The sequence below is a fragment of the Chelonoidis abingdonii genome, chromosome 23 (assembly GCF_003597395.2).
Source record: "Chelonoidis abingdonii isolate Lonesome George chromosome 23, CheloAbing_2.0, whole genome shotgun sequence".
Classification (NCBI taxonomy): domain Eukaryota; kingdom Metazoa; phylum Chordata; order Testudines; family Testudinidae; genus Chelonoidis; species Chelonoidis abingdonii.
Genome location: NC_133791.1, coordinates 7,680,369 through 7,705,691, shown reverse-complemented (window position 1 = coordinate 7,705,691; position 25,323 = coordinate 7,680,369). Strand labels below are relative to the sequence as shown.

Genomic DNA, 25,323 nt, shown 5'->3' with positions numbered 1-25,323 from the left:
AAGAACGAGGAGTACTTGTGGCACCTTAGAGACTAACAAATTATGCTAGCTAATTTTTTTGATGATCGGACATTTTGCTGCAACTGTATTAGTTATTAATGCGCGGGGCTGTCAGCAGGCTTATCAGTGCACAGAGCACACGTGAATCAATACAGGAGCATAGTGTGGTGGTGAACACACAGATACCTTTTTTTTATTATTATTATTATTATTATTAAACAGGATCATTTTTTGTGACACTTAAACCTCAAGTTTTGCCTATTTTATGACTAGGTCTGATAGAGTCCACATCATATTGTGTATTAATTGGCCTGGTTTGTGAATGGCCCCAAAACACCAGCCTTCCTTGAGGAGGACTCTGTTTGCAAAGGCCCATGCTGCAGGCAGTTGAGTACCTAGGTGTGCTGGAGGCTGGCCTGTTTTGCTGTGCATGTTATGCCACAGTTCATCTTTTGTGGCAAAAATTTTAGGCAGAGAGACTGAAGCAGGAGTTATTCTTATATAACATCGTCTCGCTCTGCCTTTTGCTTTACCTCTTTTAAAGCTTTGTGGTGTCTTATGGCTTGGTTGGTGCAAACTTCAGGGTCTTGTGGTTTTCCTAAAAGAAAGTGAACATATTGCTTAGTTAAACACTAGTTCTTGGCCAGGTCCTGCTGCAAAAATCATATCTGGTGCACATTGAAGGTGCCTAATGTCAACTTTATTAATTAGCTGCTGCTCCTCCCCATGTGCCTGGCTTGCAGTTATTGAGAAGGACCAGAGAGAGGGTGAGACTGTCAGTGACTGTGGGTGATTGTTTGTTTTTCCCCCTACCTTCTGCAGCAGTGTGTGGATGCAGGTGACCTGCCAAGATTATCAGGGTCTATCTCACTTACTCATTTCCCCGCCATTTGCGGCATCTTGGGGCATCGGTGCATCTTGGTCCTTCCTATTCTCTGCCTGTGGCACAAAGTCGAGGGTCTAGAGGGCTGTAAATATTTGGTTTCCTTTTGGTTGCTGGGTGGTGGCTTGTGATAGACAGGAAATGAGACTAAACTCTAAGACCCTGTGACAAGTCTCCTCGACTGCAGAGCTGGTGTTCAGAGCCCTCTAGTCTGCTCCTCAGGATCAGAGGGTGCTTTTGTTACTGGGGTGTTGGACTAGATACGTAGTAACCTGTTCAGACAAATGAAAAATACTTAGCTGCAAGATTGTGCAGTGTGCATTAACTCCTTGACAGGCAGGGTTGTGAGTTGGTGATGTGAACTATTTCAGCCCTTTACTGTTGCCGGTAGCAGGTTTATCAGTGGACTCACTTCTTCCACCCACTGCAGGAGAGGTAAGAATTTTCCACTTTATTCTCTCCTTTCATACACAGCGGGTTGGTTCCTACTCACTTTCTTTCTTTGGTTTCTAATCCCAGCTGCACATGGGCGAGTGCTAAGAATGTAGCTCCTGACTAACAGTGCCATGGGCAATTCCAAGGAGCCCCGGAAAATGCCACATAATCCCTTCCACGCAGTCAGGAAGGTTAACGTTGGTATCGCAGTAGGGGTGGTGCCAACTGATGTTATACAATGCTTCGTGCATCTGCTTGTGGAGCATTGGACTCAACCTGTCGTTACCCTAGAGACTGGACGTATTGCAGAACGGTTAAGGGACCAGCTGTCATGTTGTTTTGGACTCACCTGGGTATCTCAACTCCACACAGATACAGACACACAGGAAATCTGATCCTATTGATCAAATTTAGGCAACTGTTTCCCTGGAAAGGAGCTGACCAGTGGCCTAAACCTTGCTGTGTATTGCCATTTCTCCTTACCAGGAAAAGCACTGGTTAAAATACAGATAAAATCACAAGTGAAATGAATTGGATTTAGGCTCAGGCTGAAGTCAAGTACTGGCCCATGATTTGGAAGCATTAGCATTCTCTGCTAAGGGGGAGGCCTAGGGCTGTGTAGTAGCTCAGGTGCCTGTTGCAGTTGTGAATGAACATGGGACTGTGCCTGTCGCTCGCTGGTGCATGGGAAGACTGCCTTTCGCTCACTGGCAAAACTGAAACTCATCTCATTGTAGTTTAACATAACACATGCTGGGCGTGATGTGAAATGTTCTGTTCACCTACTGTCAGATTCCGAATATGAACTGGAACTCTTGGCCTACCTCTGCACTTCCTGTGGTTTCTCTCTGCAGAGCACAGTGGGAGGCTTTTGCCATATGCTTTGCAAGGTGACTTCATTCTGGTGCTACACTTCAGACAGGAGAGCTCAGCATCAAGCCTCTAATTTGTGAAGTGTCTTCAGAGGATCCAGTGTGTTCGTTGGAATTTTCGCATGAGATAAAGTGGCCTGGGGCTGGTGGGTGAGTTTTTTGTTTCTTTTACTTCCGTTTCTTCATTTGTCATGAGATGCTGCATGGCACAGGACGAGGGCAGCTGGCAGCAAGTGTCTGGGTTTTTTTTGAAGGAATCCTAATGTTAATACAAGCTGGAAAGCCCCTCTCCAAATGATCAGGCTGAATTAGGTTTGCAACACCCATGGTAAATGTTGGAAAATAACCTACTAGCTTATATGGTAACTCATTTATTTATTTATTGGCTTTAAATATCTTGTTATGCTGCTAATTCCTTCCATGTGGATGTAATCTGCCTAGGACACTGCACCCTGATATTGGGAATGCTTGCATTTCTGGTGCTTTATAAGGGATGCTATCAAATCATTTGACCCAAAATTCAAATTTTGTAAAAAACACAATTTATCCTGAGACTAACCGAAATGTTTCCATTAATAACAATGGAAACTTCTTTTCCAATCCAACAGACCTTTTCCTCTTCACTACTGTATTTGCAAACCAGAAATTTTGCACCATGGAGAGCTTAGCAAGTGAATCTCACAATGGTGATTTTCATTATCCGAGCTGAAATGCAAGTAGTAAAACAGGCGCTGAGAAAAGAAATGTAAGCGTTGGTCCTGCAAGCTGATTTACTAGCAGAATGGAGGCCTTAGGATAATAGGAGAACCATGAGTAAACAATTTAGTTTATTTACAGTAGGGAGAAGTTGACTGAACCTGGGGAACTGGGTGCTTCTCCTAGCTTTGTGACATGGGGAAGAGTCATTTTGCTGCTACCTCTACCCTCTTGTGTATAATGAAGATACTTAAATTTATTTACTTCCAACGTGTATTGTGATACTAAATTGTTTCTAAAGAGCAGATTGTGGAACGTCCTTAGTTTTTCTTCCCCTCTCATCCTCATTTTGCCATAATTAATCCAAAGCAGGTTCACTTTAAGGGAGTGGAACAGCTAAACCAAATTATTCATCTTACCAAGTCAGTACAGCAGGCTGAACTTGATGACCTCTCGAGATCCCTTCCAGCCGTACATTTCACTTCCTTTTTGTGAGGCTGGAGAAGGCTGCCGTTCTCTTTCAGGGGGGCAGACCTGGTTTCTGATGCCTACTTAGATGGTGGCTTTAGCTCAGCTGTGCAAGATTGTACTCATGGCAGACAACTAGAATATTAGTCTCTGTTTTCATCATGGTGATGTTGGGCAAGTAGATTTTGTGCTTGCCTAGTCAATTTACTTACTCTCTCACTTCTCAAGCAGTCTTGGTGTAAGATTTTCCTTTAATTTGAGTGGGTTGGTGTGGTCAGTAAATATCTAAAATGTCACTTATGGAAAAAAACTGTTTTCCTGCATGGTGCTACCTCTGCTGACTGACTCAGTCTGCTCTGTTCCACATCATTCAGTTACACAGTAATTTTACTGACCACTCTTTCCTTTATTTTCCTTTAGACAAATTCTACAGCCTGTTCAAAACCCCACCGCTCACTTCATTTGCTAGTATCCTCTCCACACTCAGATCACCTGGCTGCTCCTCAAATGGAGAATTAAATTTTAAGATAGATCCAAAACCACTGCAGTCAGTATGTTTGTTTGTTTTTAGGCCAGCTGCAATTTCTCCGTTGCCTTTTTTCTTGTCAGGGACAGGGTCAAATCATAGAGTTGTCACTGTGCATCTAGATCCTGCTCTGGTGAAATTCTCTTGCTCGATTCAATTTTGCAGTTATTTCCCTCTTATCTGAAAAACCCCCACCAATAGATTGTGTAGTCAGACTTGCTCTTCGCCCTGTAGTGCCAAAATGAAACTATTCCCCCCCCATCTGTTAGACAGTCTTGGGTACTACTTGTGACAACAGTATAGTGAGGGGAAGTGCAAGGAGACTGACCGTGCCCATTTAAAGTATAATGAATAGTCACATCTACTTTCCTAGGGCCTCCCACCAAAGGATCTCACAGCACTTTACAAACACTGCATTTGTATTAGATGTCAGCTGGGGCCTCTCACTGCACCTTAAGCTCACTTGTGCTCAGCTCTGTACAGATATGTCATGAGAAACAGCCCCTGCCCTGACGAGCTTGCAGTCTAAGACAAAGGGTAGGAGGGGCAACAAACACACAGAGGTGAAATGACTTGCCTGGAACAGAAGCCAGGGCTGCTATGCCCAGTCCCATGCTCAGATTTGGATGCCTAATCTCAGAGAACTGGGGCTTGGCTTCCACCAGTGCTGAGCACCTCTCAGCAAGCTGTCTCAAGCTGGGCATGCAGACTGAGGGGACACTTCTGATAATGTTGCACTAAAGTCATGCAGCACATTCATGGGAAATAGCCTGGCACTAGCCCTGAGTTCTTAGATTTGGCTCTGGGCTTTAAATCAAGCCTCAGCTGTTTTTTAACCTGAAGACTTCCCCTGCTTGCCGTTTAGAACCATTGCAAAGGGAGTAACATACAGTCAGCACCTCTGGTGAAACAAGCCAAGGGCAGTAAATAGTACCCAACCCTGCAACAACTAAAGCCCTACTCACCGCAAGGAACCCTCTCATGCTACATCAACAGCACAGCTCTGTTGAAGGACAGTCCAGTATTTAACTCTTCAGCCCATCGTAAGTTAAATGTGTGTTCCCTTTACATGTTCTATACTTGCTCCTGTAACTGGTCTTCTCCAGCTGCCTGTTAAATGTAGATGGGCTGGGGCTGGGGCTGCTTAATCTCAACAGCTCTCCTGTTTTAGGGGAGATTTTTGATTGTAATGTGATGGAAAGTCTCTCCCCACCCCACTAATGCTTATTTTTATCTTATTAGGTTTACTGAGCGTAGATGCTTTAGCTGCATTTTAACCAGAGCTGGCTGATGTAACACCACAACTCGAGTTCTCACCCCAGGACAGAGAGCTCCTGGAGCTGCTCATCTTTTGGAAGGAAGAGGATAATCTAGGCTATCCCCACAGAACTTGTTCTCCTGCAGCAGAAAGCATGGCAAACACTTCCTGTGCCATGGCAAGGGGACACTCTAATGCAACAATAGTTGATTGTTATGTGGAAGCAGACTTCCAGTACCATCTCTTCACTATCATCTACAGCACTGTCTTTGTACTGGGACTGCTAGAAAATGTCTTGGCTCTCTACCTTTTGACTTGTAAGGTCAAGCACACTTCACGCTCCTACATCTACCTCATCAACCTGGCTGTAGCAGATACCTTGTTTGTTTGCATATTGCCCTTTAAAATCCATTACCACCTGAACCAGAACGATTGGATCTTTGGAGACATGGCTTGTAGGATCACTGGGACCTTGTACTACATCAACATCTACGTCAGCATTGCCTTCTTCACCTGTATTTGCATGGATCGTTACGTGGCTGTGCTGCACCCCTTCGCCTACATCCGGATCAAAGTCACCCACTACATGATAGTGGTCACAGTCCTTTGGCTCATTGCTGCAAGCATCACAGTCCTGCTTATCCTTGGGGGGCCCCTTCACAACAGGGGCACAGGGAACAAGACTGCGTGCTTTGAGAACTTCTCGCTGTCCAGCTGGACCCATCGCATGATGCCCTACAATGTCTGTGCCTTGCTGTTCGGCTTTGTCATCCCGTTTGCTGTCATCCTCATCAGCTACCCTCTCATCGCCAAGCGGATCACCCACACCAGACGCAGCCTTCACAAGAAGAAGGCCTTGAGGACCATCTACCTGATCCTGCTCATCTGCATCCTGTGCTTCCTTCCTTATCATCTCACTCACCTACTCCACTTCCTGATGAGGGTCCAGCTCATCCAAAGTTGCCTGTTTACCAACTTAATTTACAAAATGCGCCGGGTCACTTTGGCCCTGGTCAGTTTCAACTGCTGCCTGAACCCCATCCTATACTACTTCACAGCTTCCAGCAAGCCATGGCGTCTCAAGCTCAAGTTCAGATCCAAAACCAAGGTTTATACCATCTGTGACAGAAAATTCAATGACTATCCTTATAAAAGCAAGCCAGCAGCAAGACCACCAACACAGCAATTGAATGAAATGCCTTTTTAAAAACAAGGTCAGTAAGTTTTATTCACCTACAGGTTCAAATCCAACCGAACTTTGAGGAGGAGGAGTATTCGGGGGAGATCAGGTGGTGACAATCCACTTCCTAGGAGACTAGAGTCTGTTAATTGGCAAGGGTGGGCTCAGGAGACAACACAGGCACCTCTGCTAATGTGTATAAATAGGACTTCAGGAGCTGTTGATCCCAACTAAAGTGGGTCAAGAATGTATGTATGGCAGTATTTCCACTTCCATGTTACTTATTAAGCAGTACAAAAAAATCCTTTGTTTGGTGACATTGGAGGCTAATTTCCACTTTCCAAAGTAAACAGAGCAGCTGGCTTTGTGCAATTTAAAATATCCTTGTAAAATAAGAACCCTTCCAGTCTGTGTATAGCTTGAAATATTAGATTATTAATAGTTGACAAATTGGATATGCAGGTCCATTAGTTTATACATGATTGAGTACCATTTGGTATACTGACTACTTGACAGTCGTTTCATCATCTGTAGCAGTCAAAGGATACCTAAGAAAGCTATCAAGACAGACTGGTCAAGTGTCTAGCACAAAGGACTAGGTTCTAATCCCAGTTGCTTTCCAGGACATGGGCAGAGATTCAATGATGTGCCAATCTATAAAATGGGATTAGCTGAACACTGTGAAAGTTAGCTTTGCTTTTTATTGGAGGGGGATGTTCTTCCTCTTGATAAGAGGCCCCCTGGGGAGTACAGAACCTCAGCTTGCGTTCAGGCTTCTCAGCTATTGTTTACAGCCATATAAGCAGTTAGTTACTTATCCATTACAGCATAGGCTTAGTTTGAATCCCTCAGGCCTACTTTTAAGTTAAGTTCTAACCCCATCAGTGTTCTGTACTATTCCAGCTGACCCTAGATTCAATTATCTTGTTACTTTTGCATTGAACAATTTTGTTCACAAGCTTCAAAGGTGGCGGAGTGAATTAAAATGCTGTTAAGAGGAGCATCTTCCTGTGCTGTTCGGATGTTGAAAAAGCAAAGTCCTGGCACCAGAATGTTTGTAATATTACAAAAATAAATGTGAATGGAAAGACTTTGAAAATCTCTTACCTTGCTCAGTAATTGATATTTGTGACTGGCATTGCCAGTGGGGGAGAGCAGTGCTGCTAAAGCAAAATTTTGTCTGACTAGTTGAATACTCTCTACTGCAGGATATTTTACAATAGACATTTTATTTAAAAAAAAGTATTTACATGCTCTCGATAATGTAAAAAACTGGAACTTCAGAAGCCTTACACGTTTACCTTTTCGCCCACAGCTGCGTCACTCAAGCTGTAGTTTGAGGCAGTCCCTTTTTCAATAGGGATGTAAGATAGCTGCCCAGTTCTTCATCCTATACAGACACATCAGAAATAGGTCAGGTGGCAAGGCCCCCCCTCCATTCAGGGCAGCACATCAGAGGCTGCTTTTTTGACAAGCCAGATCCCCAAACCCCTAAAATTAGTACAGTTTCAGAATTGTTTGGCCTGAACCCATTTCTGATAGTTTTGGAAGAATAAACTCCCATTTGTCAGACTTGTCTGAGGCTTCTCCCCACATCCCCTTTTGTTACTGCCAACAGCTGTCTCTTTTCTTAAGAGCAAAGAACAGACTATTGGTTTTTGCTTTGCTCTCAGAAAAATATTTCCCTTCTAAAGAAAATCCTTTTCTCTAGTTCCTAGATTTTGTGGGTTTCAACTCTATCCATGAACTTTAAACACGAGTGACTCCGCTAGGGCGAGCTGTAACTAGCATACATATAAACAGGCTCAACCCCTCTGCTACCAGTACTCCACCCATTGAATCATATTGCTGAGGGCCAGGATACTAGAAACAGCCAAAAATAAGGAAGGCCGGTTGATTTTGTTTCCAGTGCCCGCAGCGGGAGCAGACTCAGGAGCTGGTGCTACTGGAAAGGTAGTTTTATTCGGGGAAAAGCTTAAGGAAGTGACTCCAGAGTGTTAGCGCTATAGATTTACATCCCAGCTTGCCATGCACTAACAGGCACTGTAGAGGGGCTCTGTACTAAAACATTGTTTCCACAAGCTCTAAGGATGCATCTACACTGCAGCTGAGATTCCCAGCCCAGACAGACGATCATGCTAGCTCAGCATGAGCTAGTGCACTAAAAATAGCTGTTGTTGCAGCATAGGTGGCAGCTTGGGCATGGTTACACCTCCCACATGCCGCACAAACCTAGCTAAAGTGGCTGAGACCGGACTCTTCAAACAAACTCAAACGCAGGAGCAGCTCTTTTCTGTACCCTCGCTGCAATAACCCACTTCCTCTGGAAACAGATTCTTACAACTGCCACTCCCACCACAGGCCCACATTGGTTAGCTCTGTTCTAGAGTCATTATGTGTCTTCAAGGTGACATTTATTCTTACCTGGTATGTCCAGGACACTAGCAAAACTTTGGTTCCTTGGTCCTCTGACTGTGCTGTGGCTTGGATCAGAATGGACTCCACCATGATCGATCCATCAGGTAAATGCTGAACAGAATAATCTTTCAGGACTCTAGGAAGATGGAAGGTACATTATGCAGTCCTGCTCTGTACTGAAGTGGGCGTCTGACTACACAGACCTAGCTCCTACAAACAGTGCATCAGTACAAAGTACGCCTGCACCTCACGGACTCCCCAAAAATGGCTTACACTCTGGCCTAGGAGTAGTAATATCAGTACCCACCAGCCAAGGAGGGCAGAACAAGACTTAGTCTGCCTATGCCTTTTCATATTAATCATTGGAAAGTCACAGTCCCACCCGGCTTGATTTCTGGCCTGTCTGAAAAAGACAGGTCAGATCCTGAAGTAAAATTCTGGTTCCTATTTGTCTGTGTAAACCAATCCTCAGGGGCTGGGCCAGCAGAATTATCTACATTTTAGTCACTAGAATTGCTACAAATAGTTTTTGTCACCTATTAACATTCCTCAGCTACACAGCTGGTTGGGAACAGCAAGGCCACCCTGGGAGGAGCAGCTGTTAAACAGCCTGTGGCATGCTTACCCCTTAAGGTGATTATAGACTCGAAGCACCATCTCATGCTCCTTGCGAGGATCCTGAATGTGGACACGGCAAGTAAAACGCAGCTGATGCTCCCCAAGACCCAGTTCCTTCAGTGCCTGCTCTGGAGAGACCAAGCGGAAGCTCTGCCAAGGGAAAGGAGAAATCCATTAATCACAGGCTGCTGTTCACATTGCTCCAGAGTCCTTTTTTCATTATTGGTAGCTCTCGATAGAGTTAAAGGACAAACACACAGAGTTCCTTGGGGCATGGATCCTGCCTTTTTAAATGGCTTAGCAACTAGCTAGGTGTGTGTGTACACAGATTTATTTATATAAACACCTCTATCTGTTATACAGTCCCCAAACCTGCCTTCAAGCACAGCTGCTCTATGGATAAAAGTTGGCACAACCCACCTGTATGACAAGAGTGAGTTAGACTACAACCACAAGGCTATGGATAAGATCTCTTGACCTTGCCCAGAAGGTAAATGCATCCAGTGTGGCAGCAGGAGTCAAGGGCATGATAAAAAGCAGTGGCTCTGTGGATTGGTTAGCTGTCTCCAGTGTCCTGTTCCAGTACCACGCCTCTGGGTTGGTCTGATCTCCACCAACCTTGGCAATTGAGAGGCTGGGAATTCTCATACACCTGGATTTCCCTAACAGCCCCACAACACATTAGAGTGGTCACTGCTTCCAAGAAGCTAGGACTGTGCACAACACCTTTACTGTTACCTGACACCAGCACAGAGGGCACAAGACAAGCACTAGAGCAGTGGTTCTCAGACTATTGTACTGGTGACATGCAAGTCTCTGAGCATAACCCCCCTTAAATTTACAAAAAAGTGTTTTTAATTTACAACACCAATATAAATGCTGGAGATGAAGCAGAATTTGGGGTGGAGGCTGGCAGCTCACAACCCCCCTTCCCCCCATGTAATTACCTCGTGACCCCATGAAGGGTCCCAACCCTGTTTGAGAATCCCCATACTAGAGTCTTTTTACTTACGTTATCCTTCATGATTAATGTGCCATGCATGAGCTTTGGCTTCTTGGAATCCGGTACAAGCCCTAGAGTGGGACCAAACAGAAGAGAAGGGCAAAGTTATTAATGGTGCTTATCTAACACCTTTCATACCAAGAGAGTAAAACACTTTGGGATCTAACAGACTGCATGGCTATGGTGAGAAGAGGGTCTGAACTGCCAGCCCCTCAGCTGAAATGCAGCAGGTCTACTCTATGGTGTTATAACCTGGGCAGAGACCCTTTACAAACAATGTACTTAAACCCGTTAGCAACTCCACAGGGATGGGTCAAATCACACTCAGCAGCACATGTCACTTCCTTGCTTTAGACAGAAGGTTGTTTTGTTGTTTTTCTTTTGGGGGTGTGTGCGCTAAAATCAGGTTATCTTGTAATTCCAGGGGGGCAGAACTGGCCCACTGAAGTATGCATTTTTATCCATTAATTCTCTGCAAGGTGCATTAGTGATGAATAGCACAGCAGCCCCATTCTGTATATCTTGGACTTTCCTGCATGGGGCTTTTAAAAAACAGTGAATACGCTCTGAATGGGGATAAATTGGCAGGTGAAATCCAAGTCATCCCACTGAAGCTCCATTATATGGGAGATCACAAATGTGCCCACAACCTCCCCTTCTCACACATCCATGCACAATTTTACATTCAGCAGTAAAAACAGAAAATGTACTCGAATTGCAGCATCTGAAAGGGGAGAGTCATTGTTAACGGATTATATTACCTATGGCACTCTCTCTCTTCAACAATCCAAGGGAAATGTCCACTGGTATATTGGGGCTGGTGAACAATGTAGTGGTTTCTCCATTTGCCGGCATGTAACAGTTCACATCTGTATTAAAAGCAAACAATACTGGAGAAACATCCATATAGAGCTTCTAGTCCCAAAGGACTCTCATTGCACTCATGGCTAGAGTGGAACATGGCAGGTGTTTAACAGCAACCCTTTACAACAATTTGGGACAGGGACTAAGAACATTATAATCAATTGAAATTTGAAGGGGTAATTCAAATAGCCAGTATAATTGTTCTAAAGGGAATCTTGCCAGGAGACCAGAGTTAACATCCCTAATCATGGTAAATTCCATGGGACTGTTAGTCACAAGGAGCCACAGCTTCCCCCCCAACCCACAGAAGACAGCGCAGATTCCCACAAAGGGACCACCACTACTTATTGAATCTTCATGCAACTGCATGTGTTTCTTCCTTTGGAGAACTCCCACCCAACCTGAGGCTGGGAGAATAGGTGAGAGCTGAAACGATCACAGGCTGCAGCAGAACTTACATCCATGGTAAAAACAAGTTAATGCAAAAGTCTCTGAAACTACTGGAAAAATGCACCCAGTGAATAAGCATCCAGAGAGTAATACACAATGGTCTCTTTGCTGATCATTCTCCACCTAGCCTTAAAGTCAGCTGCTTTCAAAAAAGGTTTTTATTTTCCTGTACTCTTGTTCACTGTAACTTAAGTCCATAGCATAGAATTATAAACATGAAAGAACTCTTCCCCACCAGTCTCTGCTGCTTTAAGGATCCAAGAGCCACAGCTTACAGAAATCAATCCCTGTTTATACATGCACACATGCAATAACTCTCCAACTCTGACTGCATCTGATTGGTCCCCAAAGATCATTAAACCTGCAGGAGGGGCTCACTGCAAACCATGCCATCTGGAGAGTCATCCTACCTATTTGCTTCCAGCACAGGGATTTTCAGTACTTGAGCCAATCAAAAAACGTTGTTCAACTAGATTTCATGTCCTGGCCAAAGTACATGAACTATAAAAATAATTAATCCTTCCCCCTTCCACTACTAATCCTCGCCACCACCCTCCAGACCCCAACACCTTACATACAAAATTCCTGTTCAATTTTCTGCTTCAGGAACTCCATCTTCTTTGCTTCCCCGTGAACCAGAAGAACATTGCGTGGCTCAGCCTGGCGAATCAGCTGCATTATTCCCTTGGCATCAGCATGGGCACTAAAGGACATGTATTCTACCTGCATCTTCACCTCCAGCTGCAGGGAGCAAGGGGAGAAGCAAACACAGACCATCACTACTTGCTTTGCTTGTTCACAACTTACAAGCCACGCAGTAACCAAACCAGAGTCTCAGCATCCACGCGCAACTAGAGAGTGAGCAAGACACCTATATCAGAAAGTGGGACAATTGAGACAACCAGATCCTTAACTTCAGGGGCAGTTGACAGAAGTCAGCACCATACAAGGAAAACAGTTATTACCTTGTAGGATCAGACTTTGTAATTCTGGATACACTACCTGTCTCAGCTTTGCCCCAGGAAAATCACCTTGTAAGGATTTTAATTACCAGCTGCAATGTCCGTTTCGGCAGTAATCTATGTGACAGTTACCTCACTGGGTACAGGTCATTTATGTACTTTTCCATTAGAAGTAAACACTCATTAAAGTCTCTGGGCCCATCTACAATGATTTCAGCAAGGTAAGAGATTTATGGGGCAATTGTTCAGCCACAGCCCACGTCGTCAAACTCCCACTAACTGTAGTTGTGGGATCACACATGGAAGGATGGCAGCAGAAAGCAATCACTGTCAGCACAACCAAAGGAACTAATTCAGTCACTTTGGCTAAAACAGTACATCAACACAGGGAAGAGATTTTCACCGACACAGGGCAGTGCAATGTGCAAGTCCCCCTGAAAGTCATCAGTGCCTTTCAAAATTAACTTACTATTTGTCTTCCTTCCATTTCTAGCTTCCGCTGCCCACTCAGGATCTTATGGCCCACAGTTCCTTGCACACAGTAACCTGGCATAATGACCTGGAAGGAATCCAGACAAATACGTAGCATTTGCACACTGAACGGAGCTAGAGTAAATTGTTCTCTTGGGACAGAACCAGCTGCACATCCACGTATATAATCCTGATGGCAAGTTTCCACGGTTCCCGACATGTATACCACAGCTCTTTGTTTAGAAGCTACTGAATCTATTCTGTTCAATTGTGCCCCTCAGCATCTTGCATGATAAAGACCTGAGTATGGCACAAGCATTAAGATTAAATTAAAAAGGCAGCTTCTGTTAAAATCCACATGCTACTAAATAATGGTTATTGCTAGTCATGGGTAAAAAGACAGGTTTGAACAGATAAGCACAGCTGAAAGTACATTTCCATAACATAAAATCTTGCACCACACTTCCTTTGAGTCTACTGCCTACAATGCAACATTTTAATAGTCACAAAAACTCGAGCTAGAAGAACTGTACCTGTGTCAATTCCTCAGGGAATCCCTCACTCCCTGACTACAAAGGCCTGGCTATCATTCAGTTTCATGGGATTCCTTCAGAATTAAGGCTTCTTTAAAAAGACCTTCAAAATATTCAGTAAAAAAAAAAAAAAAAAAATTAAAAGTGGTTCCACAGTCTCAAACCTGAGGAATGTCACCGTATGGGTTTCAAAGGTCACGGCCAGCCTTTGTGCACAAAACCTCTCTCAATGGGATATTGATATCAAGGCCACCAGAGTGGGCTGGGCTTTCAGAGCATGATTCAGTGAGAAAGGCTCAGAGTCCCACAGCTATTCACCAGCAACGATTTTCATAGCCCAGTGTTCCCTTCGTAAAAGTTGACCCATATGGATACTTGATAAAGTGGCCCCACAGAAATAAATGGACCAGTGCGTCCCCACGCATGGATCACAGGCAGCATGTAAGGCGTTAATACTCAACTTTTGCCCCCTAATTGAAGCACAATGTGGTATCTAACACAGGTCAACTGAAGTCTGGAATGTAGACCTGCCATCAGAACTGAATGCGTCATGTTCATCCAGAGTAATTAAACCTTGATTTTGTCATCAAGCTGCATCTGTCCCCCAAAGACATAAAGGGTGAATCCTTGTCCAACAGAGAGAAATCCTGGCCCCAGTGAAGCCAATGGCTAAACATCCACTAATCTCAGAGCCCAGTGTTGGACCAAATGCAATGTGCCAGTCATAAAAAGCATTTTTTAATCATGCTTTAATTCAATAAGGTCAGTCAGTCAGTGGTTTTTGCTAACTGATGCCTCATTTAGATAACAGCTGATAAAGGAAAGATACATGCCAAAGACTCTCCTGCCAATATAGGCAGAGTTTATTTCTAAAATGACTGGACTGCAGCCCCACACATCAATATGAGGCATCATTCAAGCTCACAGAATTTCTTACCATGTTCTTTTCATTCCCTGCCCATTTCCTGAAGATCTGGAGGGACTGTCCAGCATGAAGCATACCTGGGGTTGCAAATACAACCTAGGTTTCAAAAGAAGAGTGTTAGGAGAGCTGCCACACAGAGATTCATTTTGCCTAATGATCAGAAAACAGGTGTCCCAGATTATGGAGAGAGCACATAAGAACAGAACCAGGAAAGTTCCATCCATGAATCTACACAGTACCAATTAATATACAATACAGTTTACACTCCTTACAGCTGTGGGGTTGGGCTGGGGGGAAGAAAGGGAAGGCAGAGGTAATTTTTTTCAACTTGTGCCTTATTTTCATATAAGATCTCCATAATTTTCCATAAAACAAAATACTTCAAAATTCACATTTCCTTATAAACCCTTCAAGAGTTTTTATTAGCCTGCAGTACCATGATGGTTTCTGAGTGATCTACTGGGAGATAAATAGAATATTTATCTGTCGAAATCAATAGAAAAAAACATTTGTATTTTTTAGAAAGGGTCATTGTCATGAGTTTAATTTAAAGGAATTGGTTATAAGAGCTATAGATTGGATCAATGCAGAGGAATGCATTTAACATTCGCCATTTTTAGATTAATTCTCTAATACTTTTAAATCTAATGCACTGGAAAGTAATTCTTGTAATATGTTTATTCCTTTATTATGTGTAAGACAAAAGCTTCATTATTGCTGCATGTGATTGGATTTATTAGTACAAAAATATATATTCAACAGGGATTTGGGCTTAGAGTCCCAGGTCCGCCACAGACTTCTATGTGACGTTAGGCAAATTACTTAAATCTCTTTGGGCCTCAGTTTCCCATCTGTAAAATGAGGATAACAGTAATTCACTATCTCAGAGAGATGTTGCGAAAAATACAATGACAATTGCGAGGAGCTCAGATATTATGTAAATTGTGCATAATCACTGTCCTTAACCCAGGTAAAACACAGCACTAAAACAGCTCCTATCCATGCTCATCAATCCTATCACATTCTTAACCTCCACCTACCATTGGCCCAGGGTTATCGGCAAAGGCCCTGTCAAACGCCTTGATGTGTTTGAATTCAAACATGTTTCTCTGGACAAAAGTTTTCCGGATCTTCTGATTAGTCCATGTGATGAAGAGCTTGTAGTAGTGATTGGCCTTCTCAGTCAGTCCCATGGAGAAGTAAATTGGGGCCTTCAAGTTCATTCTTTCCCTTTGGGGAGAGAGAAGAGTCAGTCAGCCAGTTGTGGTTGCTTAAGTGGGATCCTGGCAAAAACCTCTCAGGTGCTCCCCTTTGTATGCTCAAGAATCAGCCTAGGGACTTAAGCTTTCTATGCATACACCCACCTGAGGAAATAAAAAGTCAATATCACTGCTATGTCCCATTAATGGTTAGATAATCCAGTTCTCATTGTCAGCTGGTCCAGACTTATCTAATCAATTATGAATGTTAAACATGATGCTCCGGGGTAGAATTAAGAGTAAGGCAGCTTTAGATGATCAGGTACATGTTCCAACCCAGACACAGCCTCTCCTTTCTGATCCTTACCACGACAATGTTCATGAAAAAGACTCAATACTTTATTCGGCCATCCAAAAGAAGTATCCTGAGCATGGAGAGTTTTGCTAGCCCAGAGGGATGGCATGAAATAAAGGGAACATTTAGACTGAGTGTCTGGGGGCAGGGTGAGGCATGGCTCAAAAGAGCAAGATATTTTAGAGTAGTGTCCAAGTCGTGGAGGAACAAAAAGCACTAGAAAATATACTACAGGGAGCAATCCTACACTAGCCAGCATGGGCAGATACAGGCTAGAGACAGAGAGATGAATATAAGACTGTCCATGACAAACAGACAGCACAAAATCCTGGAAAAAATTAGCACTAAGGGTAGCGGGGGAGGGGACTAAATACATGTTTTAAATGGAAAAATTGAGGCTGTTCTTACCAGAAAGTTTCCAGTAAGATGCAGAGTTCCTGGGCACGTCCCAGAGCAAAAACCGGGATAAGAACCTGCAATTAATATGCAGAGTTAGACTGTACTACTGCCAACCGCCATGCAAAGATTAAGTGCCCCAATGGATGCACATTCCATTTTGCAGATGAACTCCATGTGTCCTCCTTTCCAACTCTCTGCACGGAGGGCCGATATTTCCCTATTCATCATTTGTTCTTAAGGAGAGGAGACATAGCACATTTACTGAAAGCAACAGCCTAGGCTCCCTGGATTCTTGCAATATAACAGGGAACATGCTTTATGGAGACTTAGGCAATCACATTGTTCTGTTTAGCACTGCAAGGAAGTTTCCAATAAAATACTGTAAATAAAAACAAAACCACATTTCTGGCATCGTCTATGGAAAATTATATTGTGCCAAGCACTTTTCATCTCGACTGCCTAGGCCGCACTGGAACAGTTATGTCCTAGCAGTAACTTTTTTAGCCCTCCAGGGGACCAGGAGCGTGAGAGTCAAACACAGAACGTACACACAGCTGACCCCTTGGAGAGTTTTCACACACACATCGTTTCACGTCTCTAATATTTTCTTCTGTCAAACTGTTCATTGATGCTTGCTGCCAACTGGCAGGACCGTACATTACAGTGATCGGTTTTCCAGATTCAGTGACAACTTCATAGAAATCATCAGCTAGTTCTAAGAGGAGTCTCTAGGTGGGAGATCCATCTGTATGCCACCTCTGTTCTCAAAGGACTCACTCTTCCCTTCATAAGCAGTTCCAGATTTCTCCCTCACTGGGAACAGAACAATCAATAAAGTATCTGACCAAAGTCACTAGGGATGAACTAATGTACCTTCTAACCAAGACACCACCATTAAAACTGTAAACATGCGATTGCCACACAGACTGCACCTCTCATGTTATCAGTAATTAATTTAATCCAAATCTCAGGAACTAAGGGCCACATCCTCATGCACATCAGCATAGTTCCATTATTTGAGAATCCAGTGACTTAACCGTTGGGATCTGGCTCTAAATTATTTGTTTTAATGCAGATACCACATCCACCTTTAAGTAGGACTGCTTTAAGGCACGTTTTACTGGGAAAATTCTCTCACTGGCTACAGAAAGTTGTCTTATTAACAGAGCGAGGCAATGGCCAAAAATCTGAATGAGCAAGAAACAAACAAGTGCTTAATGAAGACCCACAAAATCACGAAAGCGAACGACAGTTAAAAGTTGCCTTGGTGGTCATGTAGATAAGACCAGTTTATTTCAAATTGAATTATTAGAAAAGATCTGAACAAATAAAAGGGGGAAGCTACATGCAGTGCATTCAAGCATTTTTAAAATGTTTCAGAAGGAGATGTAGGTACCTCTTTGTATGTTAATGCTTTCCATATATTTGGGGTTTTACAGTAAAAATCTGCTAGGGGTCTAATTGTGGGGCACGGAATACTGAGATGAGAGCACTAGAAATTATTTCTTCTTAATGGTTAAGAGTAAAGATTATGACAGATAGTCACCTAAATTTAGAAACTGAGACTAAGACTAGTTTAGAGCACAAAATGCATACGCCTGTGTCTCAGGCACTACTTTTTCTGTAACTATGAACTGCAGAGAGTTAAGATTGTAACCCTGGCATTTCCTTTCCACCAGAAAAACAAAAGCACACACTTAATACCATGCCCTTTCTAGCATAGGTTAGCAATACAACCAACCACCAACTTTGCTTGATGGAGCAACAGAGCGGTCATCAGGCTGTGTAGGAAGTCAGCTCAAATATTAGCAATGATATGGCCGTACTGACCCACCGGATGCCCATGCTTTCTACAGACTGGAAAATGCCCCATGCCATACCTTCCCTCCTCTCTCTACACTTTCATGGACCTTCTTCAGGAAGTCCCTCTCTCTGCAGCGTTTGGAGTCTCTGATAGTTGTGGCATAGGTGGATTCGCTGATTAATAAATCCGGACGACACTTATCAATCCAGGCAGCTCTAAAACAAAACAGAGAGAGACCATCTAATAGATAATATATAGCACTTTAATATAGGGATAATGATGTTCCTTATCCATCTTTTATAGATGGGGAAACTGAGGCCCAGAAATCACAGAATCATAGGACTGGAAGGGACTTTGGGAGGTCATCTAGTCCAGTCCCTGCACTCATGGCAGGACTAAGTATTATATCTAGACCATCCTTGACAGGTGTTTGTCTAACCTGCTCTTAAAAATCTCCAACGATGGAGATTCCACAACTTCACTAAGCAATTTATTCCAGTACTTAACTACCCTGACAGTTAGGAATTTTTTCCTAATGTTCAATCTAAACCTCCCTTGCTGCAATTTAAATCCATTGTTTCTTGTCCTATCCTCTGAGGTTAAGAAAAAACATTTTTCTTCCTCCTCCTTGTAACAACCTTTTACATACTTGAAAACTGTTATGCGCCCTCTCAGTTTTCTCCCTTCCAGACTAAACAAACCCAATTTTTTCAATCTTCCCTCATAGGTCATGCTTTCTAGACCTTTAATCATTTTTGTTGCCCTTCTCTGGACTCTCTCCAATTTGTCCACGTTTCCTGAAATGTGGCAGCCAGAACTGGACACAATACTCCAGTTGAGGCCTAATCAGCGTGGAGTAGAGCGGAAGAATTACTTCTTGCTTACAACACTCCTGCTAATACATCCGAGAATGATGTTTGCCTTTTTTGCAGCAGTGTTACATTGTTGACTCATTTAGCTTGTGGTCCACTATGACCCCCAGATCCCTTTTTGCAGAACTCCCTCCTAGCCAGTCATTTACCATTTTGTATGTGTGTAACTGACGGTTCCTTCCTAAATGGAGCAGTTTGCATTTGTCCTTATTCAATTTCATCCTATTTACTTCAGACCATTTCTCCAGATCACTGTGCAGTGACTTGTCAGTAGCAGAGCCAAGAATCCAAACTGCATTGGACCATACTGTAACTGTCTCTTGCTAAATGAATCCAGTCCGCAATATGGAGACTAACACTACAGATTTTTGAGACACAAGTTGTCATTTACTTGCTGAAGACTAATCTAAGAGGTTATATTTTAATAAAGATCACGAGCATTTAAAATCTTTCATACACATTAAAATCCTTCCTCTTTAGCGCCAATACAATATTTATTATTGCAAGTAATAAAGCACAACATACCTCACTGCAAATGTATAGCCTTTCCCAACAGAGGAGGCACTAAGTGACTGAGTCTCTTATCCGAGAACAAAGAATCAACACTAATAAATTCCTGTACATTAACAGGCGTTGCAGGTTAAGATCACCCATGTATGGATCACACACATTAAAATTCACAGTCTCTCTGCTTCCTACTTACCCTAAGTGTCTGTCTGGTGTCATGTTATAATCACCCTAATGGAAGAAAAGAAAACCCATTCACTACCCGAAGGATAACTGGACACATACCATATAAAGGAGACGTATAGGTCTATAAATATTTATCTGTATACTTACAGTATATACCACAGACTCAGAACCAACTTTAATCTGGAACATGGCTGCTCCCAGCACGTGGCCCGCATAGTACGCCTTGATTTCCAGCTCATCATCTACCTACATAGACAAAACCATATAGTCAATTTTAGACATCTCTCTCAGTGGTTAAAGAGAATTCATGAATTGGGAATTATGAGCACTGATGGCAGTTGATTTTATTACTCTGTTTCCTCACTGCTAATTTTCTGATCCCTTCCCAAATACAGTTGTCCTCTTCCCACCCCATGTGTTTGAGAGGCAGCATCCTCTATACCAAAAGTCACACTCCCGCTAGAGGAAACCATAGGGCAGAACCAACTTCCAGGGCAGTACTACCCTGAACAAAGAAGGGATTTGATTACCCCCGAAGTGCCTCAGAAAATAGACTGCAAGACAAATGCACTAGCTCCTGAGATGCTTTCATAGCAGCCGCTAAAGGACTCTGGGCAATCTCTGTCTCACCTTCCTATTTTGTACTGTGTCTCTGCCTCCCTGCTTTCTCATTTCTGCCCCTCCACCCTGGTCTCTTGCTTATTTTTCTTTTTCCTTTTATATGCACTTTTTTCCCCCCCATCTATTTTTAGTCTTTGCTAGGTGAGGAACAACAACCCTCTACCTCCCTTATACATGGAAGGGCTGCAGAGGAAATTGACTAGGATTAGTGCTTTTCCTTCTGTATCAAGCTCCTTCCAACACATAGCTGGCTGCAAAGGGAAACTGACAAGAAACACAATATTTTCTTACAAGTTTAAAGTGAAAGTGCTTCTTAGCTAGGGCAGGAGTAGGAGGAGAGGGATTAAGATTCCTGGGCTCCTTTCCCTGTTGTGCCACTGACTCACTGTCTGACCTTGGGCACATCACTTAACCTTTTTGTAGCTCAGGCACGACAGACGTGCAGCAATAGACCCTGTTCCCTCCTCTTCAACAGTCTGACTGCTTTATTCTGAGAGTTCCCTGGGGTGAGCCATTTTACCTGAACTGTCTGGTGAAGGTGGACAGCTACCACTTTTTTCATACAATCTTTAATCATTTGGGAAGTGAAGAAGTTGGTCTCCCCTTTCTTATCCACAGTAATTTTCCTGTAATCCTCCAGCAGGATGGGGCAGATGGCCTTGGTGGGGTGCGTCATGTATATCGGTCCATCGTAGCCAACCATTTCGCTGAAATACGGTAAAGCTCCACAGTGGTCCAAATGAAAGTGGCTGTGAAGGAACATCCAGAATGAAAGATCCGACCCACAGGCACTTAGCTAGATGTTTATAGCTGTCACCTATCACACATCTTGTGAATGCGCATTAGTTCATGTAAAACACAGAGATCCTTGCATGAAGCAGAAGAGCAGTCTAATCTTTGCTGTATAGAACTGCAAGCCATTAAGGGAGACTAGTTTATTAATGTAGGAGGGGAAAGTGGAAGAATTATTTTCCAGTGCTTTCCTCTTCTGCATCTGAATTGTAAGATGGCAGGAAGTTTTCTTACCTAATGATTACACAGTCTAGAAAGTCAGTCAGTCTTCCATTCTGGGTAATGTATGAAAAATCAGGAAAGCGTCTCTAAAAGACACAAAATCAGGTTATCAAATATTAAACAAAGCTGGTTACTGAATTCAAAACATGACATTAAACAAATGTCAGCCGCCCATGTAGCATTAGGAATGCACTGTGATCTTATTACAGGGCAGAACTCCAGCGGGACAACAGGGAATGCTGGTGTCACTAATAAGGTGGATCGCTACAGGCTAAACCCCATAAAAGAGATGAATGCAGAGAGTGCCAAGAAGGAGGAGGAGAAAACTGCCAGTGGGAGGGTTTATTTTGACATTGCAAATAAGTAATTAAGTTATCGTCAAAGAAAATAGATAGCTAATCCATTTTAACTCTTCACAGAGTTCTGCTAAAGCTGGTAGTTTGCCCTGTACTGTGTTTTGAGTTTTGTTATTTGCACACAAGAATTAAGCTTACTCCTCTCTCTATTAGAAGCCATCAACGTTCAGGTATTATGAGCCAAAACAACAGAGTCGGGGAAAACCACCACATTGCATCACTCTCTATCCAGCAAAGCGTACATGCTGCAGGTGTTGGTTTGGGTCCCATCATCGATCAACTGGCTGGTAACAAAGCTCATACCAGTACCAAACTAATGATAGGTTTTACGTTTGAAGCACACAGGAAGCCTCCTGCCACATAAAGCAGGGGTTCTCAAACGGGGGGGTCAGGATCCCTCAGAGGGTTGCGAGGTTATTACATGGGGGGGGGGTGTCACAAGTTGTCAGCGTCCACCGCAAACCCCGCTTTGCCTCCAGCATTTATAATGGTGTTAAATATATCAAGAGGTGTTTTTAATGTGCGAGGAGTTGCACTCAGAGGCTTGGTATGTGAAAGGGGTCACCAGCACAAAAGTTTGAGAACCCCTGACAAAGTGCAATGATGCTGAAATACAGCATTCATTGCCCTGCTGAGCGCAGCCCACATAACACCTTGGGGCTGGTAGGTGGAACTACAGAACATATACATGGGGAAGAGGGGAGACCCTACATAGGAACTCAGAATTTGCTAGAGGGGATATTGGTCCATCAAACGTGGTACTATAACTCCAGCAGCGGTTAATACCTAAGGTTTCAGAGGAAAGTGAGCCCTCACCTAAGAGTGCACCAAAACATGGTGCTGGATTCTTCAAACAATTTCTAAACGAAGCTTGGTACAGCTGGCCAGGTAGGTTATGTAGCTAAAGCACTCACAGAACCAGAAGCAATACTGGAAAAGGCCGGGCAGATAAACCTTAAAGAATCTGCACACAGCATTCGGTCTTTCTGCTATACTTACATCATCATTATAGCCCATGTGCATCCCGCAGTCTAGCATGACATTTTTCCCTGCAATAGACACAAGGATGCAGCTCCGGCCCACATCCTGGCCAGCCCCTGGAGCAAGAGACAAACAAAGGCAGCTGCATCACACGTCTATATAATAACCTCTTAAACCTTTATAAGGATATAAACATTTGAAGCTCTGGGAAAACACTGGCTAGATAAACTTCAACACCCCTATTAAGCAGGCAAGTATCATCCTCATTTTAGAAAGGAGGAAACTCAGGCTCAGACAAGGGAAATGACTTGTCCAATGGCACACAGAAAATCATTGGCAGCGCTGGATTAGAAATCTAAACCCTCTCCTATAGTCACTCCTCTATGCCACAGTGTCTCATCTTTTGGTATAAGTGCAGCTCTCCATTTAGCACCTGGCTTGTCAGTTTCAGACTAAAAGACATACCTTAGCAAAAAGCATTTCTGCTGTTATATTTAAGGAGATACCATCAAACAGTTTTTCACTAAAACCGCTATCATCTTTCAGGAACATCCTCTGTATGCAGACTACACACAGAAACATAGCTATACAAAGTAACAGCAGCTATCTTTGAATTTGTGTACTCCACAGAACAATGTCCCCCACTAGTCCTATAGCAGTGTTAAATAAGCTAATATTCTGCACATGTTGTACTAATACGTATGCTGAAACAAAACCACGCAGGAAATAAGAGGCTCACAGCATAATCCAGCTTCAGTAAAAACATTTTTGGGGTGGGCAGAAAACAGCGTTTGCCGAATTCAAAAGGACAAGAGGAAATAATAATATTATGCACTTATCTATGTGGCACTTATAAATATTAATTAATCCTTTCAACATCCGAAAGCAAGGTTAGCAACATCTCTGTCCGTCTTCACGTTTGCAAAGCAAGAATAAGATCATGTACAGAGAGGAGTCAAAGCTGAATGCTGCACGCTAGTTCCATAAATGTAATATAATAATGTGTAAGTGCAAGACCATAACAAGCTATACCATGCTAAAACATGGAAAGAGGCATGAACCTTTTGCTGTGTGTATTGTAGTTATTTCTAACTAATTTTAACTCCTTTAGGGCTATGTCACAGCATCCAAACCTTTTCTACTTTTCTATCTATTTCAGTTCCATCCAGTGGTTTGAACTTACCCAAGGGAGTGACTTTTATTTCAGGCATTTTAAGCCAAGAAGAACTTTTTGAACCTTAGCCGTATAGCAGGCTATTTCAGAGATACCATAACTGGGTACTGAAAACAAGAGAAGATCCAGCCTTTCTTCAAACCACTGATCTGTTTATTTACTAATATCACAGAGAAGAGTCCAGCTGGGGCCCCATGGCTTCCTAGAGAGAGACAAGAATACAGATAAGAAAAGGGTCAGATAACTCAACACATTATTAGTGTCATCTCAAAATGCATGCCTGTTCTCAATATTGTCACGGCTTAGGTTCTGCAAAAACAAAACTGGCTTCCTTGACCCTAAGATTATTACAGTGTTTTATAGTCACTCGGTCCAGGCCTGACTGGGCCATGGACTCGGTCCTTAGAGGGATTCTAGCCAGGTGAGAGGGGATGCACCTTGGCATGGCTGTATGTGGGAAGCCTGACTGCTGCTGATCCTGCTGTACAGAGGCGTCCTCGCAGCGCAGGATCAACGGCCGCGGCTCCCCCGTCGACTTTGCTTCCACCTCTCGCCGAGCTGGAGTTCAGCAGTCGACGGGAGAGCAATCGGGGATCGATTTATCGCATCTACACTACATGCGATAAATCGATCCCCGATAGATCAATCGCTACCAGCCGATCCGGCAGGTAATGTAGACGTACCCAGACAAACTCCCTATTACAGCCTTGATTTTGCAGTGTGAGTTGGTTTAAAAAAATTAGGACTATCATCCTCTGCATCCCTTTCCCAATGCAAATTGCTATTAGATCAAAGATGAGAATGAATTTAGTTCAAATAACTTCTAAGCCTGCAAATAACAAAACACCTTAAATTATCTGAATGCAATTAGCACATTCCTTAGCTCTGCTTCTGGGATTCCAGAGCAGTCCATATTTTATAAATCATTATGGGAAGTTGTGAGGTTGCATTATCACCATCACCGATGGGAAAATTTTCATCAAAACAAAAATAAGTTATTTAAGTCAAAATCAAAATATTTACAAAAAGTTGTCATTTTTGACATTTTAAAAAAACAAAGTGTTTTAATAAAGTCAAAATATCCTGAAACAACATAAAAACATCCCTTTTTTCCAGAATATAAAGTTCTGATTGATTTGTTTCAAAAGAACTTTTAGGAACAAATTTTTATTTATATAAAAACTATTTTAAGTTTTAAAAGGCTGGGATCTGAAAAAGTGATCAAAACAAAGTGTCCCAGTTAACACGCAGCACGACGCCCCCTGCCCCTCCCCAACTCCCTTCCCCTCCCCC

General features: G+C 43.0%; 2 protein-coding genes across 6 annotated transcripts in view; one reads left to right on the top strand and one right to left on the bottom strand.

Annotated features, from left to right (window-relative positions):
* LOC116824607 (lysophosphatidic acid receptor 6-like) overlaps positions 1-25,323 on the top strand; it is an 88,701-nt gene that overhangs the window by 587 nt on the left and 62,791 nt on the right. Inside the window, exons 1-3 of one of the 5 annotated variants that reach the window (XM_032780004.1) lie at positions 592-1,318; positions 2,237-2,340; positions 5,123-7,409. In XM_032780004.1, coding sequence (XP_032635895.1) covers positions 5,293-6,345 — 1,053 coding nt within the window. In that variant the 5' untranslated portion in view covers positions 592-1,318; positions 2,237-2,340; positions 5,123-5,292 and the 3' untranslated portion in view covers positions 6,346-7,409. Of the gene's footprint in view, positions 1-591; positions 2,341-5,122; positions 7,410-25,323 lie in introns of those variants that run through there. The other 4 variants (XM_032780002.1, XM_032780003.1, XM_032780001.2 and 1 more) reach the window with 4 other exon arrangements.
* INTS11 (integrator complex subunit 11) overlaps positions 511-25,323 on the bottom strand; it is a 25,698-nt gene continuing 885 nt past the window's right edge. The window contains exons 2-19 of the mRNA XM_032780000.2: positions 24,040-24,232; positions 22,875-22,972; positions 21,532-21,605; positions 21,026-21,254; positions 20,032-20,130; positions 19,895-19,929; positions 18,396-18,534; positions 16,525-16,589; positions 15,603-15,792; positions 14,575-14,658; positions 13,103-13,192; positions 12,250-12,412; positions 11,119-11,226; positions 10,367-10,428; positions 9,362-9,504; positions 8,743-8,872; positions 7,620-7,708; positions 511-598 (exon numbers count right to left, since the gene is read on the bottom strand). Of these exons, the coding sequence (XP_032635891.1) occupies positions 7,643-7,708; positions 8,743-8,872; positions 9,362-9,504; positions 10,367-10,428; positions 11,119-11,226; positions 12,250-12,412; positions 13,103-13,192; positions 14,575-14,658; positions 15,603-15,792; positions 16,525-16,589; positions 18,396-18,534; positions 19,895-19,929; positions 20,032-20,130; positions 21,026-21,254; positions 21,532-21,605; positions 22,875-22,972; positions 24,040-24,067 (1,803 nt within the window). The 5' untranslated portion in view covers positions 24,068-24,232 and the 3' untranslated portion in view covers positions 511-598; positions 7,620-7,642. The remainder of the gene's footprint in view (positions 599-7,619; positions 7,709-8,742; positions 8,873-9,361; positions 9,505-10,366; positions 10,429-11,118; positions 11,227-12,249; positions 12,413-13,102; positions 13,193-14,574; positions 14,659-15,602; positions 15,793-16,524; positions 16,590-18,395; positions 18,535-19,894; positions 19,930-20,031; positions 20,131-21,025; positions 21,255-21,531; positions 21,606-22,874; positions 22,973-24,039; positions 24,233-25,323) is intronic.